Source organism: Rhea pennata, chromosome Z (genome assembly GCF_028389875.1).
Source record: "Rhea pennata isolate bPtePen1 chromosome Z, bPtePen1.pri, whole genome shotgun sequence".
In the NCBI taxonomy this organism is placed as follows: Eukaryota; Metazoa; Chordata; class Aves; order Rheiformes; family Rheidae; genus Rhea; species Rhea pennata.
In genome coordinates, this window is record NC_084702.1 from 33,191,794 (window position 1) to 33,213,597 (window position 21,804).

The following is a 21,804-nucleotide window of genomic DNA, read 5'->3' on the forward strand; positions in this document are numbered from 1 at the left end:
AATCAAATCTCGCTAAGCATAGAGCAGAACTGATTTTGTATCTGCAATGCTTGTAATCTCCCATTTTCAAACCTGCCATCAATCTTGCTAAATAAGTTGTCACTTCATAGGATCAGTACAATGTCTGGTGTGACTCGAGATAAGAGGAGAGGTAGAGCCACGTATACTCAAAAACCATCAATAAACATTCTTCGTAGAAAGGGTGCGCGAGCAAATCAGCCCGCATGCCGGCAGCCCTGCACTTACTTCCCAGAAAGGCTGAGGGAAGCCGGGGCTAAGCCACCTGTGCTGCCAAGTTGAGAACAGAGCCAGCTCCCCCGGCGCTGGGCAACTGCTCGAGCAGCCCAAGCAACACCGAGCTCCTGCAAGGCGCACACTGCTGAGCATCACAATAAGGATATAAATTACTGATGTAAAATAACACTGGTGAGAAAACACTGGCCTAAAAAAGCCTACGCCCTAGAGCAGAGCAAACGCAATTATCGGTCATTTTGTAAAATCAAATGTTGGGGAGGAATTATTGTAATAGCTAAACACTATTGCTATCGTTTATGGCAGTACCAGTAATCTACGTTCAGCAGCTTAATAGAAACAGTTAGACTATTAATCTTAACTATAAGGGTGTGTTCAGATTCTTTCTTTTTAAACAAAGACTCACCAAAAGAAACACTGAATTAGAAATGAAAAGCAAGCAAACAAACAAACAAAAACTAAGCATGCCACAGCTTCTAAAACTCAGCTTAATTTAAAAAATTGTGATTATTTGAAATTCTTAATTTCAAACAGCCAGAACCTTTCTTCTACTAATACCATTTCTCTTAAAGTGAGATGTGCAATATCTCTTTTAAAGTTCAGTGAACATACCTGTTCTGATTTGCCCTTGACGGCACATTTAATTCTTTTATCTTCAGTGACCTTCCAGTGTAACTAAGGGAAAAAATAAGCAACAAAAAGGCAAATTCAAAGCACTTCTAATTTAATTACAAGATCTTCTGACCTTGCTTATGCAATTATTTATCACAGAGCAAGTAATTCTATGGAGATTATCTGCTGCAAATGCAAGTCATTTTGCAGGCAACTTTCAAAGATTGAAAGCCATTGCCCCTCTGGGGAGACCACACTTCCAAATCCATGTGTGTTAAGGGAGCTCTGAACCACTGCTACTATCTTTTGGGGTTCATCACCATGTCTCCCCTCAATTTGCTAATGAAGTTCTCCATGAGCATATGCATTAAGGAAATAACACTGTAACTGTTTTAAGTTCTCAACTTAATTTACACTGGAGAAAAACAAACAAAACACAACAAAGGAAACATCTTGGACCAATATACATTATTATATGCAGGACAGTAGCTCTGATAGTTATATGCATTCACAATTAAAAACAACTTTTATATGTTGGGGAAATTCCCTATCAGCATCCCTCAACATTTTGTTCAAATTAAAATTATATATATATATGTACACACACACACACATCTCATACGAGCGCCTTCCCAAAACATTCTAGTGGGGGGAATTCTGTGCTGCATCTCAAGAGTATCTGCCTGTGCTGCCAAAGCAGGGAAGCAGGGAGAAACAGTAGCCCAGGAAGGGCTCAAAGCAATATAACCTTGTTATCAGATTTACGCATGGACTAAGCCACCCCAAGAAGCCAGTGTCAGCACATCTAGAGTATTTCTGACAACTGAGCTAACTTTGAACAAGCTGGATCAGATCTCTCTGCACCTTAGCTTGCTGTATCTTGTGGATCTATCTAGAGACACAAAACAGAAGCTGAAGCCTACAGGACACAGTTCTCATTGCATTTAATGCACATCTGCAGCCTGTTGCTCTTGGGTTGTAGGGCCAGGAGTCCTCCACTACTGAGCATAACCCCAACGTCGCTTCCATTTCAGATTATATTTCTTTCTAATTTAGATTAATGGGAGATGGCTCACTCTCCATAATAAAAATGTGTAAGAACCACCATATTGGATTATACCAAAAGTCCTTCCAGTCCAGCATCCTGTCCTCAAAAAGAAAATGCCTTAGAATTATCTATAATAACTTGTTTCTTTCCAGATTTCTCCTTTCTTCCTATATCTGATTGCATATTATACTTCAAACTGTCTTGAAATAACAGACAAAAATCACAGACCTGCAAACTACCTTCTCTGTTAGGTATTCAGTATCTAAAATACAGTGCTACTGATACCAGCAAATGAAGTCAGATTTTAGATTATGATTTTTAAATGAAGCATAGTGTATTGAAATGTATACCTACCTCATGCTGCTTTTCAGCAATATTCAGCGAGTTTAATGCAAAGATCACTTCTCTGGCTCCTACATACAGAACATCTTTGTCTTCGCTTAACAATAAGGTTGAATAGTTTGACACTTCTGATTCATGAAAATGTATTAGTTGGACCTCTGTTGAAATAAAAGGATAAGAGCACCACATGAAGAAACACAATCACTTAAGGTCAAGTTTACGGGTCATTTTTTTAAGCTAACATTCGTTTGATATCTGGAAAACAATAAAGCTTAGTACAGACAACACGTACAACAGATGAGACACCTCTCCTCTCAGGAGCTTGATTCAGCAGCTACACCACCTCTCATCATCAGCATCAAAATCCTCAGTCCCCACTTGCCAGTTCAGTCGCAAATGCCTAAACATTTCCTCCTATGGTCATCCCCTATAACTCATGTCTTCCTTCTTTTTTTTCCCCTACCTATTAATTCCTTTTTTTCTACCCTTCCTTTTTATACTTCACACCCACTATTAGCTCTTTCTTCACCTTCTTCTTTCTACATATGCATCTACTGTGGAAAATTTTTAAAAGTTACCACATTCCTTGCACCTTCCCCAATCTCATAAAAATTCCTTTACCTTACCAAAAGAAACTTCAATTTATAACCATAGTAGAAAGCAGATAGAGAGAAGTTAAAAGGTTTCCTTTACAGTGTGTGAATAAGCTGGTTTTGAAGTGGAGATTGGATATAAAACACACAGGATTAGAAAGAACTAACATGATGGAAAAGCAAGATGAAAAGGAAGCAGACAAGAGAAATGGAGACATGGGGAAGAATGACAGCAGAATGAGGAAGCACGCAAGCTGGAACAGAATGGTTTGGAGAAAGATGATACAAAAATCATTAATATAAGGAAATATTTTTTTCTGTAAGTACAACCTATGTGGAAGAATTACTCAAAGTTTGGGAGACCATATTTTGTGCAAGAAACTACCACAAGATTAATAAAACATTTTTTTTAAAGGGTATAGGTAGAAAGTAATCTATCATTGCACCCAATCTTTATACTTGGTATTGTGCATTTTCAACTAGGAGACTTTGGAAGCATTTATTTTCAAGTAGATTTTCAAGCATGTCATTTAGAAGTCTTTCAGTTGGCAGGAAAATTTTCCCCAAAAGGATAAACTCGTACAACTCCACATGTTCACTCCTCCACTGAATTAAATTGTCCCTGCTATTCAAAGTAGGCTTCTCATGTCTGAATGCAAAAATCTTTAGCTGACAGAGACAGGCAGAAATAACTAGAATTTACTTTCACTCCTGCTATTTGGAGTAACCTGGATATAGGTCAGTGATGAATAACAACACCAGTCGTACTACCACTAAATAGTGACTTGCCAAATTTTAACTACTATACAACACAGAACCATCAAGGAACTAAGCAAGAACTACAAGCCCTGTCTATACTATTCTTTCTGAAAAAGAGTACATCAACTTCTCATTGATACACCAATAATCAGGAAAAACATTTTCTAGAGCCATCTTTTAAATCAGCTTATTGTTATTACATTCCTAATCTCCATTTCTCTTCCTGCAGTATGACTATTCAGGATTTAACATCTTTCCTTAAGACAGTTTCTTCATACTGCCCATATGCCTGGTCTGTCACAGCACTTGGATAAGTAATGGTTGCTAACTCCTGTGAGTGGTAAAAAGAGAGGAAAAAGACAAAAAGTTTTAAAAACAAACAAACAAAAAAATCTATGCCCTGTGGAGAGAGAGAAAAAAAAAAAGACACACTCATAAACAGGAGCAAGTAGCTACTTTATAGTCCTTGCTCTAGAGTTCTGTTCTAGCCCAGGCTAAAATTTCAAACAGGATCCCAGGGAATATCTGATTCGCTTTTCCCTCCTCTATTCCACACTTGTCTTCTTTTGTCGACTGTATTACCGAAGTTATGAAAATTTGCTGAAAAATAAAATATAAAGAATGTCATCTTCTGTTAAAAAAAATGAAGAAAGAAATAAAGACTAGATTGTTTCCACTTTAGGCATTGTATAACACAGCTGGAAGAGGGTCTAATTCTTACCCACTTGGTAACTTTTTAGTGTTCAGGAATATTTAGTGTCACTATTCTTACATCTCAGTCTTAAAAAAACACAAAAAAATTATTAGCTAGTGAGATATATTTTGCTACATGTTCAAACTGAAAGTAAAAATAATATAATTAAAACAAAATACATATATCATGTTCTTCCCTTGGAGTAAAATTCAGCTTCAAGATCCTTCAGCTGAGAAAGTCCAATTTGAAACTCCTCCTTTAAAAAAGATCAGTTTTTCAGAACAATTTGAAGTATCTCAAGTTGTAACTAGTGCCCAAGTCACTTTTGAATATTCTAGTCCTAAACACTTTAGGAGCTGAGCAAAACCAGCAACAACAATCTGAACTTTCAGCAAGCAGGCTGGCAGAGCGCATTGGCTGCAAAAAGCTTTGAACCACACAGAAACCCAGATACCATGGGATGATGTACAAGACACTGTTGAGGTTCCTCTTCTTACCTCTGTGTTCCCAAGTGATCCTTGGTACTGGACCAAACGCTACTGCCACTTCCAGTAACAAGCCCCACACTGTATACAAAATGCTCAGAGCCATCTTAAGAGTTTTTGCTCTCTGGTGCTCCTTGGATAACTGCAGCAGCTAGTGTCTCTTCAGCAGAAGAAATCCTAATTCCAAGGACTATTCGAGAATAGACATTTCAGGGCTTTTGAGCAGTGCAGCAGCAGTGGAACAATCTTTTAAGTATGCGCTTTCAACAGATCACTTCTTCAAGGGAACACACATTTTCCAGGATACTGAATACAGAGACTGCCCACACTTTCCACAGGCTGAAGAGCTGCTGAGAAAGACCACTGAGAACATTCTTCTGTTTTGTTGAAGAAATAAATGAAACTGTGGAGAGAGGATAAGAGCAAAAAGTGAAAAAAAAAAATGGGCTGAGTATTGCCAAAAATAGCAATGCTGTACACACTGATTTTGAAACACTTCTACAGTTGTCTCCATAGTTGAATTTGGATAAAGAGTACATTAATTAGCAAAAATATGATTCTTAAAAACATCCCACATGTTACGTGATAAATAGGCAATTACTGAAAGCAATCTTTTATATCTAGAATGCGTAGTATAAATGTTTTAAACTCTTATGTTCATTACACAGAATTCCAGTCTGGTTTGCATATTTCCTTACTTTTAATAGTTAAAAAAAAATCCCTATGAAATACCCAAATCAAGGTAACAAAATCACTAAGCCTACATTCAGAGAGCTAAGGACATCAAAAATAAATTTTGTTAAAATGTAGCACTAGTTTTAAATATCAGTTATAAAAATCTAGTCCATCTCCCATTCTTGGGATCTTAAGAACAGAAGTCTCATTTTTAGCAAAGTCTTTTTACACTACTAACGCATTTCGGTTTGGGGTGGGGGAGAAAGAAAAACAGCTAAGGAAACAAAGAACTAATATACTATGTACAGAAACAAAACGAGAAAAGGCTTAAACCCTAGAAAAGTGCTAGAAAGTCACGCGGTAGTTGCTCTTTGAGCTGTTACACCCAGGCCAAAGAAGAGATCTGTCCTCAATTACGATCAAAAGAACGTTCACTTCTTTTTGCACCATCTTACAAGGGTTTCTGCTGACCCCTCTTCCTATAGTTGCTCCTAGGTCAAGATTCCTGCAAGTATTTGCGTTAAGTATGGACTGTTCAGAAGAGAGTGCATCCATTAACCACAGGATTACTGCATTACGATGAATATTTGGGGATCTTCACAGGGGTTGTACTCTCAGGGAGAGAGCAAAAAGCAAGATGCCCTTTGTAGCAAAGCACAGAATGCACCGAATTTATCCGGTGTTATGGCCTGAGAAACCAGTAGGATGTTACTATTAAACATGTCACAACCCAAAACAAACATAAAACCTGAAGGATCTTAAGCACGAGAGCAAGAAAAAACTGCAGAATTCTAAATAATATTTAAGAGGAGGAGCATTTAAGGAGAAGAGAAATAAAAACTAAACAGCAGCTGCAGCAAGAACTTCTAGGAGAAGCATGATGCTGACAGCCTCTTTGGGAGGAAGAGGTCTAGAGTTTAAGATGCAGAGGCAAGTAGCCTCTGGAAACCACAAAGAACACAGATCTATTTACAGGTACACCCACAGAAGTTGCATGACTGTGTACAAGATGGACAAACACATTAAAAGGCATTACACTTGGTTTACTAAAAGATCACAAGCAAGGTTAAAGGAAAACTCTTTTCTTTCTCTGTATTCTTCTTTACTAAAAAGGACCCCCACATAAAAATAAGCTTGGTTAAGCTGAACTTGGAATTAAAACTTTTTTTTTTAAGCTCTAGTATTCACTTTTGGATCAGATTCAACTGTTATAATGGACCATATAAGCCATTTTTGCTTAAAGGCATCATATTTTTAGGATACCTGCTAGGCTTGTTTTTCTGTCTTGCATCTTTCCCGTTTATTATTATTATATGTAAGCAATTCCCTGTTTTGCTCTCCTCATTCATCACAGTTGCAAGGCATCATATTCACAGATACCCTGATACAAACAGTTTTACAGAAAAAATATTTACAAAGTGAACAACAGATCTACAATTAAGAAAAAAGTAGTTTGGCAATTTTATTTTAATGGCAATGTAAGAAACAATAGCAGTTTGAAAAAAAGCTTTAAGCTAGTATTTCTACATATCATTCTTTTTTTCATGCAATCCTTGAGTTACTGAAAAGACTCTTCACAGATCTTCACACAGCAAGCAGTTCTCACTTAAGTTCTTCTTTTTTTAAAGAACAAAAAGCCAAAACAAATTACACAGTACCAGTCCCAATAATAAGCAATCATCTATATGTAATATTATATGGGAGAGGTATTCCAGAGAAGACTTCTAAAGTCTTGAGAGTTTTCTGGACTTCAAAATTAGAACTAGATGAGGAAATCCATGTCCTCATGATGGAAAATCTGGAGCATCCTTGTTGCTATGGTTATGTTCCTGGGCTAACTTGCCTTCCTCAGAAGGCATAAAATGACAACAAAATCTGAAACAAACTATATTACCTTTCAAAGGAGGAAAAAAAAATGTCTGTCTGGGTCAGTTAGTGCTTATTTTCCTGTGTTGCTGGAGAACTCCTCTGGCTACACAAAGCAGAAATTTGTCACTTCACTCACACTGTATAGTTTTGCAAGAAAAGCTTTCCTTTTTCATATTAAAAAGTTTGACTTATGAGAACTTTTTTGTTGACAGGGTAAAATTTTGCACATACAATGATAACTTCTTGTCACAAGTGGTGGAGGAGCCTATGAGGAAGGGTGTCCTGCTGGATCTTGTCCTTACCAACAGAGAGGAACTCATTGGGGATGTGAAGGCTGGGGGCAGCCTTGGCTGCAGAGACCATGAGATGGTGGAGATCAGGATCCTGCAGGAAAGAAGTAAGACAACAAGCAGGATTGCTACCCTGGACTTCAGGAGAGCAGACTTTGGACTCTTCAGAGACCTACTTGGAGGAATCTCATGGGTTAAGGCCCTAGAAGGAAGGGGGGGGTCCAGGAGAGCTGGCTAGTATTCAAGCATCACTTCCTCCAAGCTCAAGAGCAGTGCATCCCTATGAGTAAGAAGTGCAGCAAAGGGGGCAGGAGACCTGCATGGGTGAGCAAGGAGCTCTTGGCCAAATTCAAACAGAAGAAGAAAATACACAGGCTGTGGAAGAGGGGACAGGCTACTTGGGAGAATTACAGGAGTACAGTCAGAGTGTGTAGAGATGCAACGAGGAAGGCTAAGGCCCAGCTGGAATTGAGTCTGGCAAGGAATGTCAAGGACAACAAGAAGAGATTCTTCAAATACATCAGCAGCAAGAGGAGGACTAGGGAAAATGTGGACCCGCTACTGCATGGGGCGGGTGCCCTGGTGACAAGGGATACAGAGAAGGCAGAATTACTGAAGGCCTTCTTTGCTTCAGCCTTCTCTGCTAAGGGCGGCCCTCAGGAATCCCGGAGCCTGGAGAAAAGGGAGAAAGTCTGGAGAAAGGAAGACTTTCCTTTGGCTGAGGAGGATAGGACTAGAGACCTTCTGGGCAGGCTAGACATCCACAAATCCACGGGCCTGGACGGGATGCACCCACAAGTACTGAGGGAGCTGTAGGTGTTGTTGCCAGGCTGCTCTCCATCATCTTGGAAAAGTTATGGAGAACTGGAGAGGTGCCTGAGGACTGGAAGAAAGCCAATGTCACTCCAGTCTTCAAGAAGGACAAGGAGGAGGACCCAGGCAACTACAGGCCGGTCAGCCTCACCTCCATCCCTGCAAAGGGAATGGAACAGCTCATTCTGGATGTCATCTCCAGGCATAGGGAGGAAGAAAAGGTGAACAGGAGTAGTCAGCACAGATTCACCAATGAAAAATCCTGCTTAACCAATCTGATAGCCTTCTATGGTGGAATGACTGGCTGGGTAGGTGAGGGGAGAGCAGTGGACGTTGTGTACCTTGACTTCAGCAAGGCTTTTGACACTGTCTTCCATAACAGCCTCCTACATAAGCTCAGGAAGCGTGGGTTCGACGAGTGGACAGTGAGGTGGATTGAGAACTGGCTGAAAGGCAGAGTTCAGAGTGTCATCATCAATGGTGTGGAGTTGAGTTGGAGACCTGTGGCTAGTGGCGTCCCCCAGGGATCAGTACTGGGTCCCATCCTGTTCAACTTTTTCATCAGTGGCCTGGATGAGGGGACAGAGTGCCTCCTCAGCAAGTTTGCTGATGATCCCAAGCTGGGAGGAGTGGCTGAGACACCTGAGGGCTGTGCTGCCATTCAGAGAGACCTGGGCAGGCTGGAGAGCTGGGCAGAGAGGAACCTCATGAGGTTCAACAAGGGCAAGTGCAGGGTCCTGCACCTAGGGAGGAATAACTCCATGCACCAGTACAAGCTGGGGGCTGACCTGCTGGAGAGCAGCTCTGCAGAGAAGGACCTGGCAGTGCTGGTGGATGACAAGTTGACCATGAGCCAGCAATGTGCCCTTGTGGCCAGGAAGGCCAATGGTCTCCTGGGCTGCATTGGGAACAGTGTTGCCAGCAGGTGGAGGGAGGTGATCCTACCCCTCTACTCAGCCCTGGGGAGGCCTCACCTTGAGTACTGTGTCCAGTTCTGGACTCCCCACTACACGAGAGACATGGAGCTACTGGAGAGAGTCCAGCGTAAGGCTACAAAGATGACCAGAGGGCTGGAGCATCTGCCCTCTGAGGAACGGCTGCGAGAGCTGGGCCTCTTCAGCCTGGAGGAGACTGAGGGGGGGATCTTATCAATGTCTATAAAGTACCTGAAGGGAGGGTGTCAAGGGGACGGGGACAAACTCTTTTCAGTTGTCCCATGTGACAGGACAAGAGGAAATGGGCAAAAACTGAAGCACAGGAAGTTCCGCCTGACCGTGAGGGGGAATTTCTTCACTGTGAGAGTGACAGAGCCATGGAAGAGGTTGCCTAGAGAGGTTATGGAGTCTCCTTCTCTGGAAGCCCACATGGATCCAACCTTGTCTAGGTGACCCTGCTTGAGGGAGGGAGGTACCAGATGATCTCCAGAGGTCCCTTCCAATGTTACCGATTCTATGATTGCACATTCAGGAAAGAGGCAGGACAGATCACAGTGAACATGCAGTACTAAATTGTGCAAGATCCACTATGTTCTCAACTCCATTAGTTTAAGTAGAAATGAAAATGCACTCAGGACCTTACCCTCTGATTTAGCCTTCAATTTAATTACTCTCCCCTTTTGGTGCTGAAAATTATCCGGAATAACTCATTCCCTCACATCCTCTGGGAAGTCAACCATAATCTAATATAAACCTGTTTTTACATAACACATAAGGTAGAGAAAGAGCAAGAAAAATAACAATGGCCTAATTTCCAAATTAGCTCAGCTCTGTCAGCGTTCACTTGCTTTGATTAAATCTGAGTGCTTTGCATTTTTGAAAAGTTAGATCTCCTAAGGCTTGAGGTTTTACTCCTGAAAAGAAGCCACAATTTGCTTGAAAACAAGAACATTTAAGAAATAATATAGAAATTTTGAAATGCTTGATTTAGATCTAAGTAAACTGACAACAGGTCTACCACTGTTTTCTGCAAAATTGATAAAAAATTCTGAAGTTAAATTTAAACTTTTTTTAATGTTTTGATGTCAGTGTTTTTCTTTTTTTTATTATGTTTTTATGTCAATGTATTATGATGAATTGGAGCAGAATGACGCATACACTGCTTGCATGATCTCTCCGTAATGCTTGTATTAATGGTGACTACAAACAGTGCAACCATAGAAAAAACAATTAACAGAGCTCCTGTCAGTCTGGCAGAGCGCAGCTGGAATTTCAGAGTTGTGAAGATTCCTGTTGACATCAATAATTTTAGTGCATAGGCAGAAAAATAGGAAGAGACATAAGTTCCTGCTGTCTCAAAGGAGAGAAAAATGAAAGTGCTAGATAAAAAAAAAAAAAAAAAACTCAGGCTGCCTCACTTTGAGGGAACAACCAATGTAAAATATTAACACAAATTATAAGAGTAGGGAGTTGGACGCTGACTTCTGCTGAGACAGAAAAACATCTGCCCCAACATCACCCACCCACTTGAGCATGCATCATCCGAGTATTTAGCAGATTTGTTGGAACAAAACAGTGTCCTGGGCTATTTTCTCCCAGACAGATGCCCCCATCCCAAAGCACAAGCGCTACAATGAGAAAGCAAACAACCTTGAGAAACCAACAACCGGAAGACAACAGGTATCTTTCCCCTCCTCCGTAACACAAAGGCAAGCTAGTGTGGAGAGAGAGATATTTGGGAGCAGAAAGTCTCACCTTTCACAGATGCCAGTTCAGCAATTCTTGTCAGTACCAAATTAGTTTATTAATTATTAATAAATGTCTGCACCATTAAATACTCCAAGGTCTACGACTTCTCCCCCAGTCAACATGGTAAAACTGCATTCAAGTGTAATTCCTGTACATTTGATAGTTATCTAAGCAGTCAAAACTCTCGAGCTCCAAAGCTAAGAAATGCCCAGTTTTGCAACTCTAATGTTGAAACCCTTTTTTTTTGTTGCTTTTTTAAAAAGACTTATTTGGCTTGTGCAACTTCTTTATTACACAAATTGCTAAATGATGTTTATCTCTCTTTGCTAAGAAGCCTTTACCTAATCCAGAAAAACCCTACAATCAAAAGGCAAAAAGTCACCCTTTGAGAATTTACTGGCACATTCATAGTATGCAGCGTTAGAGCTGGGATCTGCATGATCCTCAAGAAACTATTGCTTGTGGTAGCTGTTCTCTCCCAGTACAAGACAAAAACGGACCTATACACTACTGGTTTAAATCTTGCCAGTTTTGTCCAACTCCCTGGCACAGAAAGCATCCACATCATCTTCCTCTCATTTACAACTACTCTTTATTCTGCCCCTTGGGTTTTCTTTTCTTGCAACTCACCCAGGTTCTGTGCTGATGCTCTCCATCTCTGCTTCCTCCCTCCAAACTTGCCTTCCCCTTCTCCTCCTCAACGTATGTTCTGCACCAGCTTCCAGGCCGCAAGTTCAGTCCCCACCCTGCCACCCCGAGGCCCTAACTCTCCATTCCTCACGCATCCACACCTTGGCCATCTCTTTTCTTTCCTCAGCAGCTGCAGTAGCACCACTGATGATACCTAGTTTGGCTAATGTATGATGTCTACACCCCCTGCACCACTCATTTCACAAACCATCCTAAGACATTTGCTCAGAGAAAGGTGTTTTCATATTGCTTCGAAAGACGTTATTTGAGGCTGATGCTATGCTGGTGCTCTTCCAGAACTTGGTCATTTCTGCAGTAGAGTATGCTACAGCATAGCAGCAAGGACGGCATACCGCTTGTACCGAGAAACTCCAATATTCCAGCGAAGACACATTTACACCACGTAACGTTCTACCCACCCTACAGGGACAATAAGGAGCACTCATATGAAAAGGTCTACAGTGTTTTAAACACTTTTAAACCTGCTTTAGCCACAGCAGTTTAAATACCATGCAAGAGAAAGCACAAAGTTGCCACCGAAGGCAGTGGGATGCTGAAATGAGTTATAGGAGCACGGAAGAAGGGAGGAGTTACAGAATCACTGATGTGGCCCTGGCTGGCAGAAACATATCAGTACTCCATATCATCTGCCGAGACAGTGAGTCTGGCCATTTTTTTTCTTCGAGAAAATATACAATTGACTTCTAGAACTGGGCCTCTGCTGACAACCACTGAGACATTTATCTTTTAATTCTAAGAATCTATTGCACTTCCAAATAAAGGAAACTAAGCATGTCAAAAGAAGTATGCAGCTACATTACTACAAGTGATGCAAGCTCTGATGAGACTTACAACATAACTGATCACTGTCCTGTCCTCTGGACTAGAAGGATCATCATCCACATCCGTATGTTTTCCATGGAATTACTTTCGTACCACTCAACTTTTGAGGCAAACCAAACGAAGTCTGGACCTCAAAGTAAATGTTAACTGACTGGCAGGCAATCTCCCCTTCAACCATGAGCATAAAACTGCAGAAGGTTTTCCAGACATCTTACCATGATATTTTTAAATAAAATATTTTAATTGTGTGTTTTTAAAAATTTTAAGTTACTATGAGATTAGGCATATGAAGGCCAATATGTTGGCCTTTATATTTCAGGAGAATTGCTTCCCCTGGCAGAAAAGGGAGGTTAAATTATTCATCTCTCAGAGGGCATGAACTGTAAGCTTTCCCAAAATAACTTTCCTCAAAGGCTTTCCAAAGTTTTGACAGCATACAGACCTGCTTCAAGGTTTACTGAGGCCCATTTGATAACAAAAATTTGAAGGATTTATTCAGTTCAAAAACAAAAACAAAAAACGACACACACACACACAACTCCCACTGGGTGATTTTTCTCACACTTGATTTTTTCCAATTTCAAAGTTTTTGTTTCCAAAAATAGAACTTGAAGGAAAAGTAAGCAATGCTTATATTTTAAACAATCAAAATTACACAGCAAGAAACATATAATTTACCTTAGACAACATAGCTTTATTTACATAATTCATTCATTTTAGATTCCTAAGGACTGGCAGGAAATATCCTTTGTTTTAGTTCTCATCCTTTCACAGCCTCAAGCACATTGCCATTTTTAGGCTGTCTCATGAAAAACATGATTTTAACACTTTTTTTTAAAAAAAAAAAAAAAAAAAAGCTATTCAGTACAAGTGAACTCATTTTTTGCTGAGGTAAATTAAAACCTCAAACCAGCAGAGCAGTAGCCCTTAATGACTGTTTAATATCCATGTAAAGTATGGGACTGTTTATATTTCAGACTATATTTTAAGGTTGCCACATGCTTACAACCTAGATGAAACTTTTTAAAGATAACTTCATATGGTCTTTACCTACACAACAGAATTTGCTGGAGGATGTGTGCTAGTGCTAGGAGAGGAGAAAAATTCTGAGTAAAATTAAATTCTCAATTTTAAGTTCTGCCTCAAATCTTTAGGCTGAAACCTTCTGTGTAGACAGAAGCTGAGCATTTTCCTGATCCTGCATGTTAAATGCACCATTAAGTACTACTCATGAAACTAACATTTGAGTTAGAGCAGAGAATATTTCCTAACTTGAATGGCATACTTGAAGAGATACTTACTTTTTCCTTTTACAAAAAGCCCACATTTCTTCTCTTTTTCTTACTGTCATTCCGGAAAAAAGCAAAGATTACAATACAACAAATAGCAGATTAAAATCCGTATTTTTTAAATTACTGTGAGTCGATTGTTAGGAGCATTCTGTTGGCCTTCAACTCCAAAAAGCAACAGGAAAGAGCAAATGGGTTTGAATCCGTTTGATTTGTCTTTTGAAGAAAAAGCAAACAAATTCTAGCCTTGGACAGCTCAGTCATGTGAGCTAGCAAAAGCTGTGGGCACTGCAGCTGCAGGCTGGTCCTCAGCCTAGCTGTGCAGAAGGAAACTAGACAGAAAATGTTAATGTAAAACTACATGGATGAGCAGAAGGATCCATCCACAGCTGCAATATTGGCAGGCCCCAGCCAGCCCCTAACCTGGATGTCAAGCTGTCTCAGAGCCAGAATTCAAGAGCCACCCAAGAGAAGAAAAAGTCTTAAGACACTTTTCTGCCTCACTGTGCTCTATCACATACCGAACCCAAATTACGACAGTGGCAGTGCAGCAAAAGTAAAAATAAAAGCAAAATAAAATAAAAGTGAAGCTTACCATTAAATCTTTATCTTATTTACATTTTTCCACATGAATTAAGGGCTTAATCTTCTTGCTCAATCATACAATCCATTTACTTGTTTTTATCAATAAGAACACATCTAACACAGCTACTGAGAATGCAATAACAGGGAAGAAATAAGTCACATTTTACAGTACCTGTCACTTCTTAGAACCTCCCACACACTTGTGGAATTGGGGAACCGTCAGAAGTCCTCCTTTTCTGCAAAGAAATAATAAATGGAGCTTGACATACACTACCACACAAATTTGAAGTGCAGTTTTGATATGGAAATTTTAAGAAATCCTCCCACAGAGTTTGGCTTTCAGAGCCTCAGTAGAATGACTACTTCTGATAGAAACCAGAGCCAATATATTTGTATCGAATCAGTCAAGATTTTGATGTTGCACTTAATATGAAAAACTATTAAACAGTCCTGGTAAAAGGCATACAGACCAGCTATTTTCAAATTTGATTTGTTCCCCCTCTCCTAGGTTAGCCTGTAACTACTCAGTACAGAATTATTTAGTGTTTGTGTTACAGTAGCATTAGCAGCTCCTGGTAAGAATCTGGGACTCTTTTTACTTTGGGTACTGAACGGGCAAACGTTCAGACAGTTTGGACACTGGCCAATCCCACAAACAGTTAGCTCATCAAATCTATATAAAGTAATTCCACAATTCTCTAAGTAACTAAATGGTTGTACTATGCATAAGCTTGTAACAAGAATGTCTAGATACTTATGATAAAACCCAATGTATTTACATATTTATCTCTGGTATAATCAAAGACACTCTGGCCACTCTGAAGCAACCCTGACAGCAGATGAAGCAGTTATTGTAACACCATTTTAGGCAATATGCTTTTAATAACATAGACTTATAATACTGTTATATCAGTTTGTATTTGGCCTGAAATAGTTTCTAACACTCACCCAATTGATTTCAGAAGGGTGTGTACTACTTGTAGGGTAGTACTTTCAAATACAAGTCACCGTAGACCAAATCTAGACTCAGATCTCAGTCTAAATTTCAAATTTCATTTAAGTCAACAGTAAGAGAGTTCCCATGGATTTAAATGGGAAGAGAACACATCTGAAAACTTCCATTCCGCATCTGAAGGCTGAATTCCCAATCCTGATCCAAGGGGTTAGAGTGAAAAGCTGACAAGACAGACACAGAATTATGAGAAGCTGAGCTCAGTATTTCATGTCTCCAAGGCAAGAGAGAAGCTGTAAAGTGTCTTTTCAGGCTATTCTCTCTGCCCTGTTCTTCAATACAGCCCATTTTGTGACTGCTAGTAAGTTACTGGTTATCAAGTAAGCCTGTCAAACCTATTTTTAGTTCAGAAAAAAATTCTTTTCTCCACAAGTCAAGATTTTTTGGGCTAAAGAGAAAGAGGAATCTCTACAACTTTCCCACCACACTTTTTGGACCTGATACTCCATGGAAGTCTGCTGTCAGTCTGTATCATTACACACTAGATATTTTTCACAAGCTCTAGGAGGACATAGGTGGTTTATTTTTGCTGAAGAAACAATTGCCTGCCTTTCATTTTGCTTGAAAAACCAGAACAGGCAAACAGTGACTCATTCTGCAAATAGGAAGCTTTCCATAAGCTTACACCATAGCATCTCTATGGCTGTTGCTACTTTATATTAAAAGTGGAAAGTTAAAATCTGAAGTATTGCTACTTGACCCAACAGGACCATGCTTGCTACTGCATTATTATTAACTGGAATTTTCAGATCCTAGATTGCTTCTTCCTGCTTATTGCTTACAGAGTAAACATCCATTTAAACATCCAGTTTAACTGCAGGTACATTAAAAGGAAGAAAAAAAAATCTTTTGCCTCTACTGCGAGATGACTTCTAACAAGTCTGTGGATTGCACAAGTACTTTCATTATAATAAACTATTCACATTAAATAAATAGCTACACAGCAGGCATCAAACTACTCAAGCAAGCTGACAGCAAACTTTGCAGCAAATTAACTGACCAGCAGATTTCAGCAGCTCCTAAATACGGCCTATCGCAGTGTTTTCCTTAGCTCAGGATACAAGAGCTAGATACAGCCGTTCAGATCACAGAAGTGCAAGCACAAGTACACGGAAATCTTCTAGCACCAAGAAATGAAACTGCAGCAGAAAAGCCAGCAGGAGTTTTGTTAAGACAAAACAAAATCATACAAGATGCAGTAGTTGCAGCTCTCTTAAGGGCATTTCATTTCTCCTTGAGACTTCCTCTTGTGAAGAGTGAAAGGGCCTCCTAACTAAGTATCATTCCCTTTTGGTATGGAGGCCCACACATCGAGGGCCTGGCCGGAGGGCAGCTGAGCATGGGCGAAAGACAGTGAGTAGCACAGGCAGACGCTTCTCCTTCGACCGGCCTCTGCTGGCTGCCTCTCTGGGCAACAGCAGTAGTCACCCCAGACAGGTAACAAGCCTCGGCTTGCCAAATGTCACTGTTGCACATGGTAGGGAAGCAGGGCTTCAACGTGAGGTTAATGTTTGTGTAAACGCAGAGTTCTCAGGCACCCTCCAGGTCCTCCTCTTTGACCCAAATCTCTCAGGTGATTCTTAAAACAGGCATTGCAAGAACTCCCTAAAAACCTAAATCACTGCCAAGTCTGAACAGAGTTTAAAAAAAAAAAAAAATCCTGTTTCAGTGTAAACTTGGGGAAGAAAAACTTCTTCTTCTGGGAATAACTGCTTGAGCTTTGGTGGGGGGAAGGCCAATGAACAACAAAAACGTTACACCATGAAAAGCTCATTATTTTGACAACTGTGACTAAATCCTTAAAGATTAAAGAAAACACCTACTGGATTATAAATGAAAGACAGCCTGGAATATATTATGTAGAATAACATGATAGTCACCTTAAGGAAACTTTACATAAAAGAGTAGCAGTCTTTCATATATATATATATATATATGTATGTATATATGTATATATACACACACGCATATATAATATTTATTTTAGAATTTTCTTCTAACCTGTCCAACTCCACGACATATTAACCTACTACAAGTACTTCTGACCATCAAAGACTACCTGCATTAAAATAACAACTGCACTACTTCATTCTTTATATCAATTATCACCTGAAGTATTTCTTTAACTCTCTATTCAAGAATACACTTGCTGCAAATAAGTCCTACAGATTCTAAATAGGAAACAAAGGAAAAAAAAAAGAGAGAGAAAAATACAGAAGCAAGAAGCACTTTGGCTTTAGAGTCAACTTTTTAAACCATCGCTTTACAGACACGTAAAATTTGCTTTATAAGCAAATTTAAAATACACTCAGAAAAGTCAATAGATTATGGGGTGATGGAGGCAGATTTGAAGTTTGGAAGTGTTAGCACTAGCACAACATCATTCACCCATCTTACGAAAATACAATTTCCTGATAAGAGATGCATTTGCTACTTACACTTTTGGTCAGCTACAATCTACGTGTAGGCTAGTTTTCTTAGAAAGATTATTTTAAACACGCATACAGAAGCCATGGGTTAAACCTACAAATAACTCTGTATAACCATACCCACACAGCATTTTCCACAGACTACACGCTGAAGACATTCTTGTAAAGTATGTATGGTTTTTGAGTTCTAACAGAAAACAATTTAGGAAAAGGTAGCTTATAGGTATTACTGTTTTTAGATTTTGTAGTTATTATCAACACTTTATTTTAGTAATTGGGCATTTGATATTTCGAAATAATTGTTAGTTACTGTAACAATTTCTATAGTTCTGGCCCCTTCATGCTTGACAGTCAGCTTGATGATACCTACTAACCACTTGTGCAAGACAGACTGCAGTGGGTAAGAGGAAAAGAAAATGACTTTAGTAACAAACACACTACAAGATTTACAGAGCAAAGCCAAAATGTTTTCCCCTTCCTTTCCCACCTGTGAAACTTCGTTTTTCATAAATGTATTTTATTTCAAACCACCATTTCCTGACCTAACACTTTCCCACCACTTTTTCAAAAGATCACATTAAGGGAAAAATACATAGCCTTGCACCTTTCTAACTTTACATGAATCAGTTTTAAATTGCAAAAGAGTCCTATTATAGTCCACGTTTTGTAACAACAAAATAATAATAATAAAAAACCCTTGCATCGGAACCAGTCATTTTAATTTAGCCCAAATAAGACTGAGATCTTCAGCTTCAATCCCCTGGTCACTCTTACACATCTCAAACCTTACAAGCATCCTCAAAGAGGCTCAAAGAGGAGAGGAGTCCAACCCTGCTATGATTCCTCTGGCATTTAAGTGACAAGCTATGAACAGGGAGGTTGGTTCAGCTATTACTACTATCTGAAAATGAGGTTCCTCCACTTTTAAGGATATTAAGAGAAACTGTATTTAAGCAACCCAACTTCCACATTTGTCATTCTGTGTATGTACATCTAAGCTTCTTGAAGAAAGGATTTGAGTTTATTTCCTACTTTCCTGCAACTATAATATTATATAAATATCAACACAAGAGTAATCATTTTAACAACATTTTAATTAAAAACTGTTTCTCAATCAAAATCCAATAAAAATGAAGGGCACCAGAACCACAACTGTCTAAGATGAAGAGCCACGGAGCACTAAAGAGAAGAAAGGAGGAAACAACTGCACAAGGAAAGCACCAGTACTTTGGCTTTAGAGTCAATTTTTTAAACCATCGCTTCACAGACATCTAAAATTTATGTGCACTTACTACAGGACATAGACATATTAGGGAAGTAGACGCTCTTTCAGATGTAATATCAGAACATTTTATGTGGTCAGTAAACAAGGTACCTTGAAAGAGCAGAGATCAATGGGAGTATCCCCATATTCAACACATTTTTACCTCGATAAGGTCAACACAGAGGAGACAATCGTCTCCACTTTCACCACGTGTGCACCACCTCTTACTAATCTACAAGGTCTCCTTCTTCCTTTCTAAGGAGGAAAAAAAAAAGGAAAAAGAAATAAAGCAATCCAGGCAATATTTTGCTGGTGCTAAAATTTAAACAAGGAGAAACAGAAGAGCCTCCAATTATTACTGTAAATAGTCAATGAAAGAAGATCAGGAAGTTTTAACACTGCCTAAAGTTTTGGTTAATGCTCTTCGACAGAGTGAACAAACTGCATTACAAGAAAATCAGAGCGGGCTGGGGAGGAAGTCTGCACTACAAGCTCTGCTTCATAGACACGTCCTATCCAAAAGACCATCAGCTGCTACTTATGTGGAAATGCTTCATAACATTAAAAAGAGAAGTGAATGAGTGTCATTTATTTCCATATGCATTATGACAATACAACAACCCTGAAAAGCTAAAATCAACATGCTGTAATGTATCATCTATTTTTTTAATAACTTTGATCACATCTCCTTTTGTCCCTATTCAAATATTAATTGCTTCAAGATTTCTTTTTTGACTTTCCCTGGCTTTTTACACAGTATGCACTTACCACTGTTTATAGGCAGCAGTTTAATTATATTCACTTTAAGACACTCATTTGAGCACCAAGATTCCAAAACTCCCAGATGTTACTCTACAATGGTTCCACATTTAGTATTCTTCCAACTCTATCTTGACCTTTTCTCCCCTATCTTGCCTTGACAAATATATGGACATCTTCCAAAACCAAAGAGAATGAGAAGACATGCAAGTGATTCTATAATGCATAAAGAGCAGAGTGTTTTATCATCATGATGAGGTAGAAAAACCCTATCCTTCAGTGGCAGGTTCAAGGCTTGCAAAACAGTATAGCAGATTATGCCAGCGATTGACAGGTGCCAGATCCTAAAGTCTCTTGGCTCTCAAAGAAGGCAAATCCACAAGACACCTTCCCCACAGAGTGGGAGGTTTTCAGTACCAAAATACAGCCTAAGCTAGTCTGTCTGTTCAAAACACCCTCTCGATAACCTTATACATACCCATATCCACCACGAACAGCATGCGCCACCCAGGAGAAGCTACAGCAAGAAGGCCAAAAGGCAGAGTGAGTTCTTAAAATGTGTCCGAAAACTGAATCACTGCCTTGTTTTTCTTGAAAGTGAATTAGCAGTAGGTGGAGAAGGAAGAAAAGGAGGAGTAAATTTTTATCTCGGCATGCAAGATAAACACAGGATTTCTCCAGTCAGCACAGTGAAGCTTTTTACAGCTTACTAAAGAAAAGCTTTGCTACATCCCAGGATATACCCATCCATCCCGAGTAAAGGATTCTGCGCTGAAAAAACAGGCAACTTTGAGGACTCACTTGCCCTGGTTGTATAAGGCAGCACAATTTCCCCGAGGGAGCCGTGCTAGGTTATGATCCAGGGAACTTGAATCAAGTTATTCAAAATGGAGGAGAAATAACAAAATCTTACTGTGATGGGCTATATGAAATTCAGAAGTTGTACCTTGCAGCAGTATTTACTATGAGAAATATGATTAAAACTCACAGGTGGAATTTACCCCATTTTTGTGAAAACAAAGCAAAAGCTTTCATGTCCTCCAAAACAAAAAGCCATAAAAGAGGATTTCCTCAAGCTTTATGAGTTATGTAAGGACATCTCTGATTTATGAAGACAGGTAAAATTTACTGTGCTTCTGGATATTCCTATCTCATTAATCATGTATTAATTCCCACTATAACACACACATACTTTTAAAACTATTCTCCTCTCATATCCAACTGCATGAAGTCAGATAGATCTAACAAGAATGTCATTAGACTGCTCAGGCTGAGAAATCATATTGTGTTAAAAACGTGCTTGTTTAAAACTACCAGGAAGAACCACAGAATTTTTGACAACTCATACGTTCCTGAACTCTCCTGTATTGGATTCCTCATTTCCTTTGATACAAAAGAACCGTGGCATTTCATTGGCAAATTAATTTACAGTAACAATTTGAATTTTTATTTTCAGATGTGAACAGAGCGCTAAGCAGCTCCCAATGAAGTTTCATCCGCCGTTCCACTGAGCCGCTCCTGTCCGCTGCACACAGCTAACTTCGCGTTTGACATGAGTCATGCTGGTTAAACAAGAAATGCGGTACAATTTTTCTTCTACATCAGGCAAGACCGCGTGTTGAAGGAGGTGCAGGAATGCCCTCCTTTGAAACGCTAGCTCTGTTTTGTTCAATTCAATTCTATTTGTACTGCTCAAGGGCTGTTGATTCACCCTTTCACAAATGCGAGTGGAAGCCAGTGTCTCCGCGTGGCGTGCCTTCTGCTTGCTAACTCCCTTTTCTGCAACAAGTTTCAACGCTTCCCTTTGCATAGAAGGG

General features: G+C 39.5%; 1 protein-coding gene across 6 annotated transcripts in view; it reads right to left on the bottom strand.

The window, feature by feature from the left end:
• The window catches only part of SEMA4D (semaphorin 4D), a 107,655-nt gene that overhangs the window by 33,765 nt on the left and 52,086 nt on the right, over positions 1 to 21,804 (bottom strand). For all 6 annotated transcript variants that reach the window (XR_009961304.1, XM_062600619.1, XM_062600618.1 and 3 more), the window contains 4 exons: positions 14,696 to 14,759; positions 4,798 to 5,188; positions 2,267 to 2,412; positions 865 to 927 (listed from right to left, as the gene is read on the bottom strand). Coding sequence is in view for 5 of the 6 variants with exons in the window: in XM_062600619.1 (XP_062456603.1) it covers positions 865 to 927; positions 2,267 to 2,412; positions 4,798 to 4,891 (303 nt within the window). In the remaining variant the exon portion in view is untranslated. The remainder of the gene's footprint in view (positions 1 to 864; positions 928 to 2,266; positions 2,413 to 4,797; positions 5,189 to 14,695; positions 14,760 to 21,804) is intronic.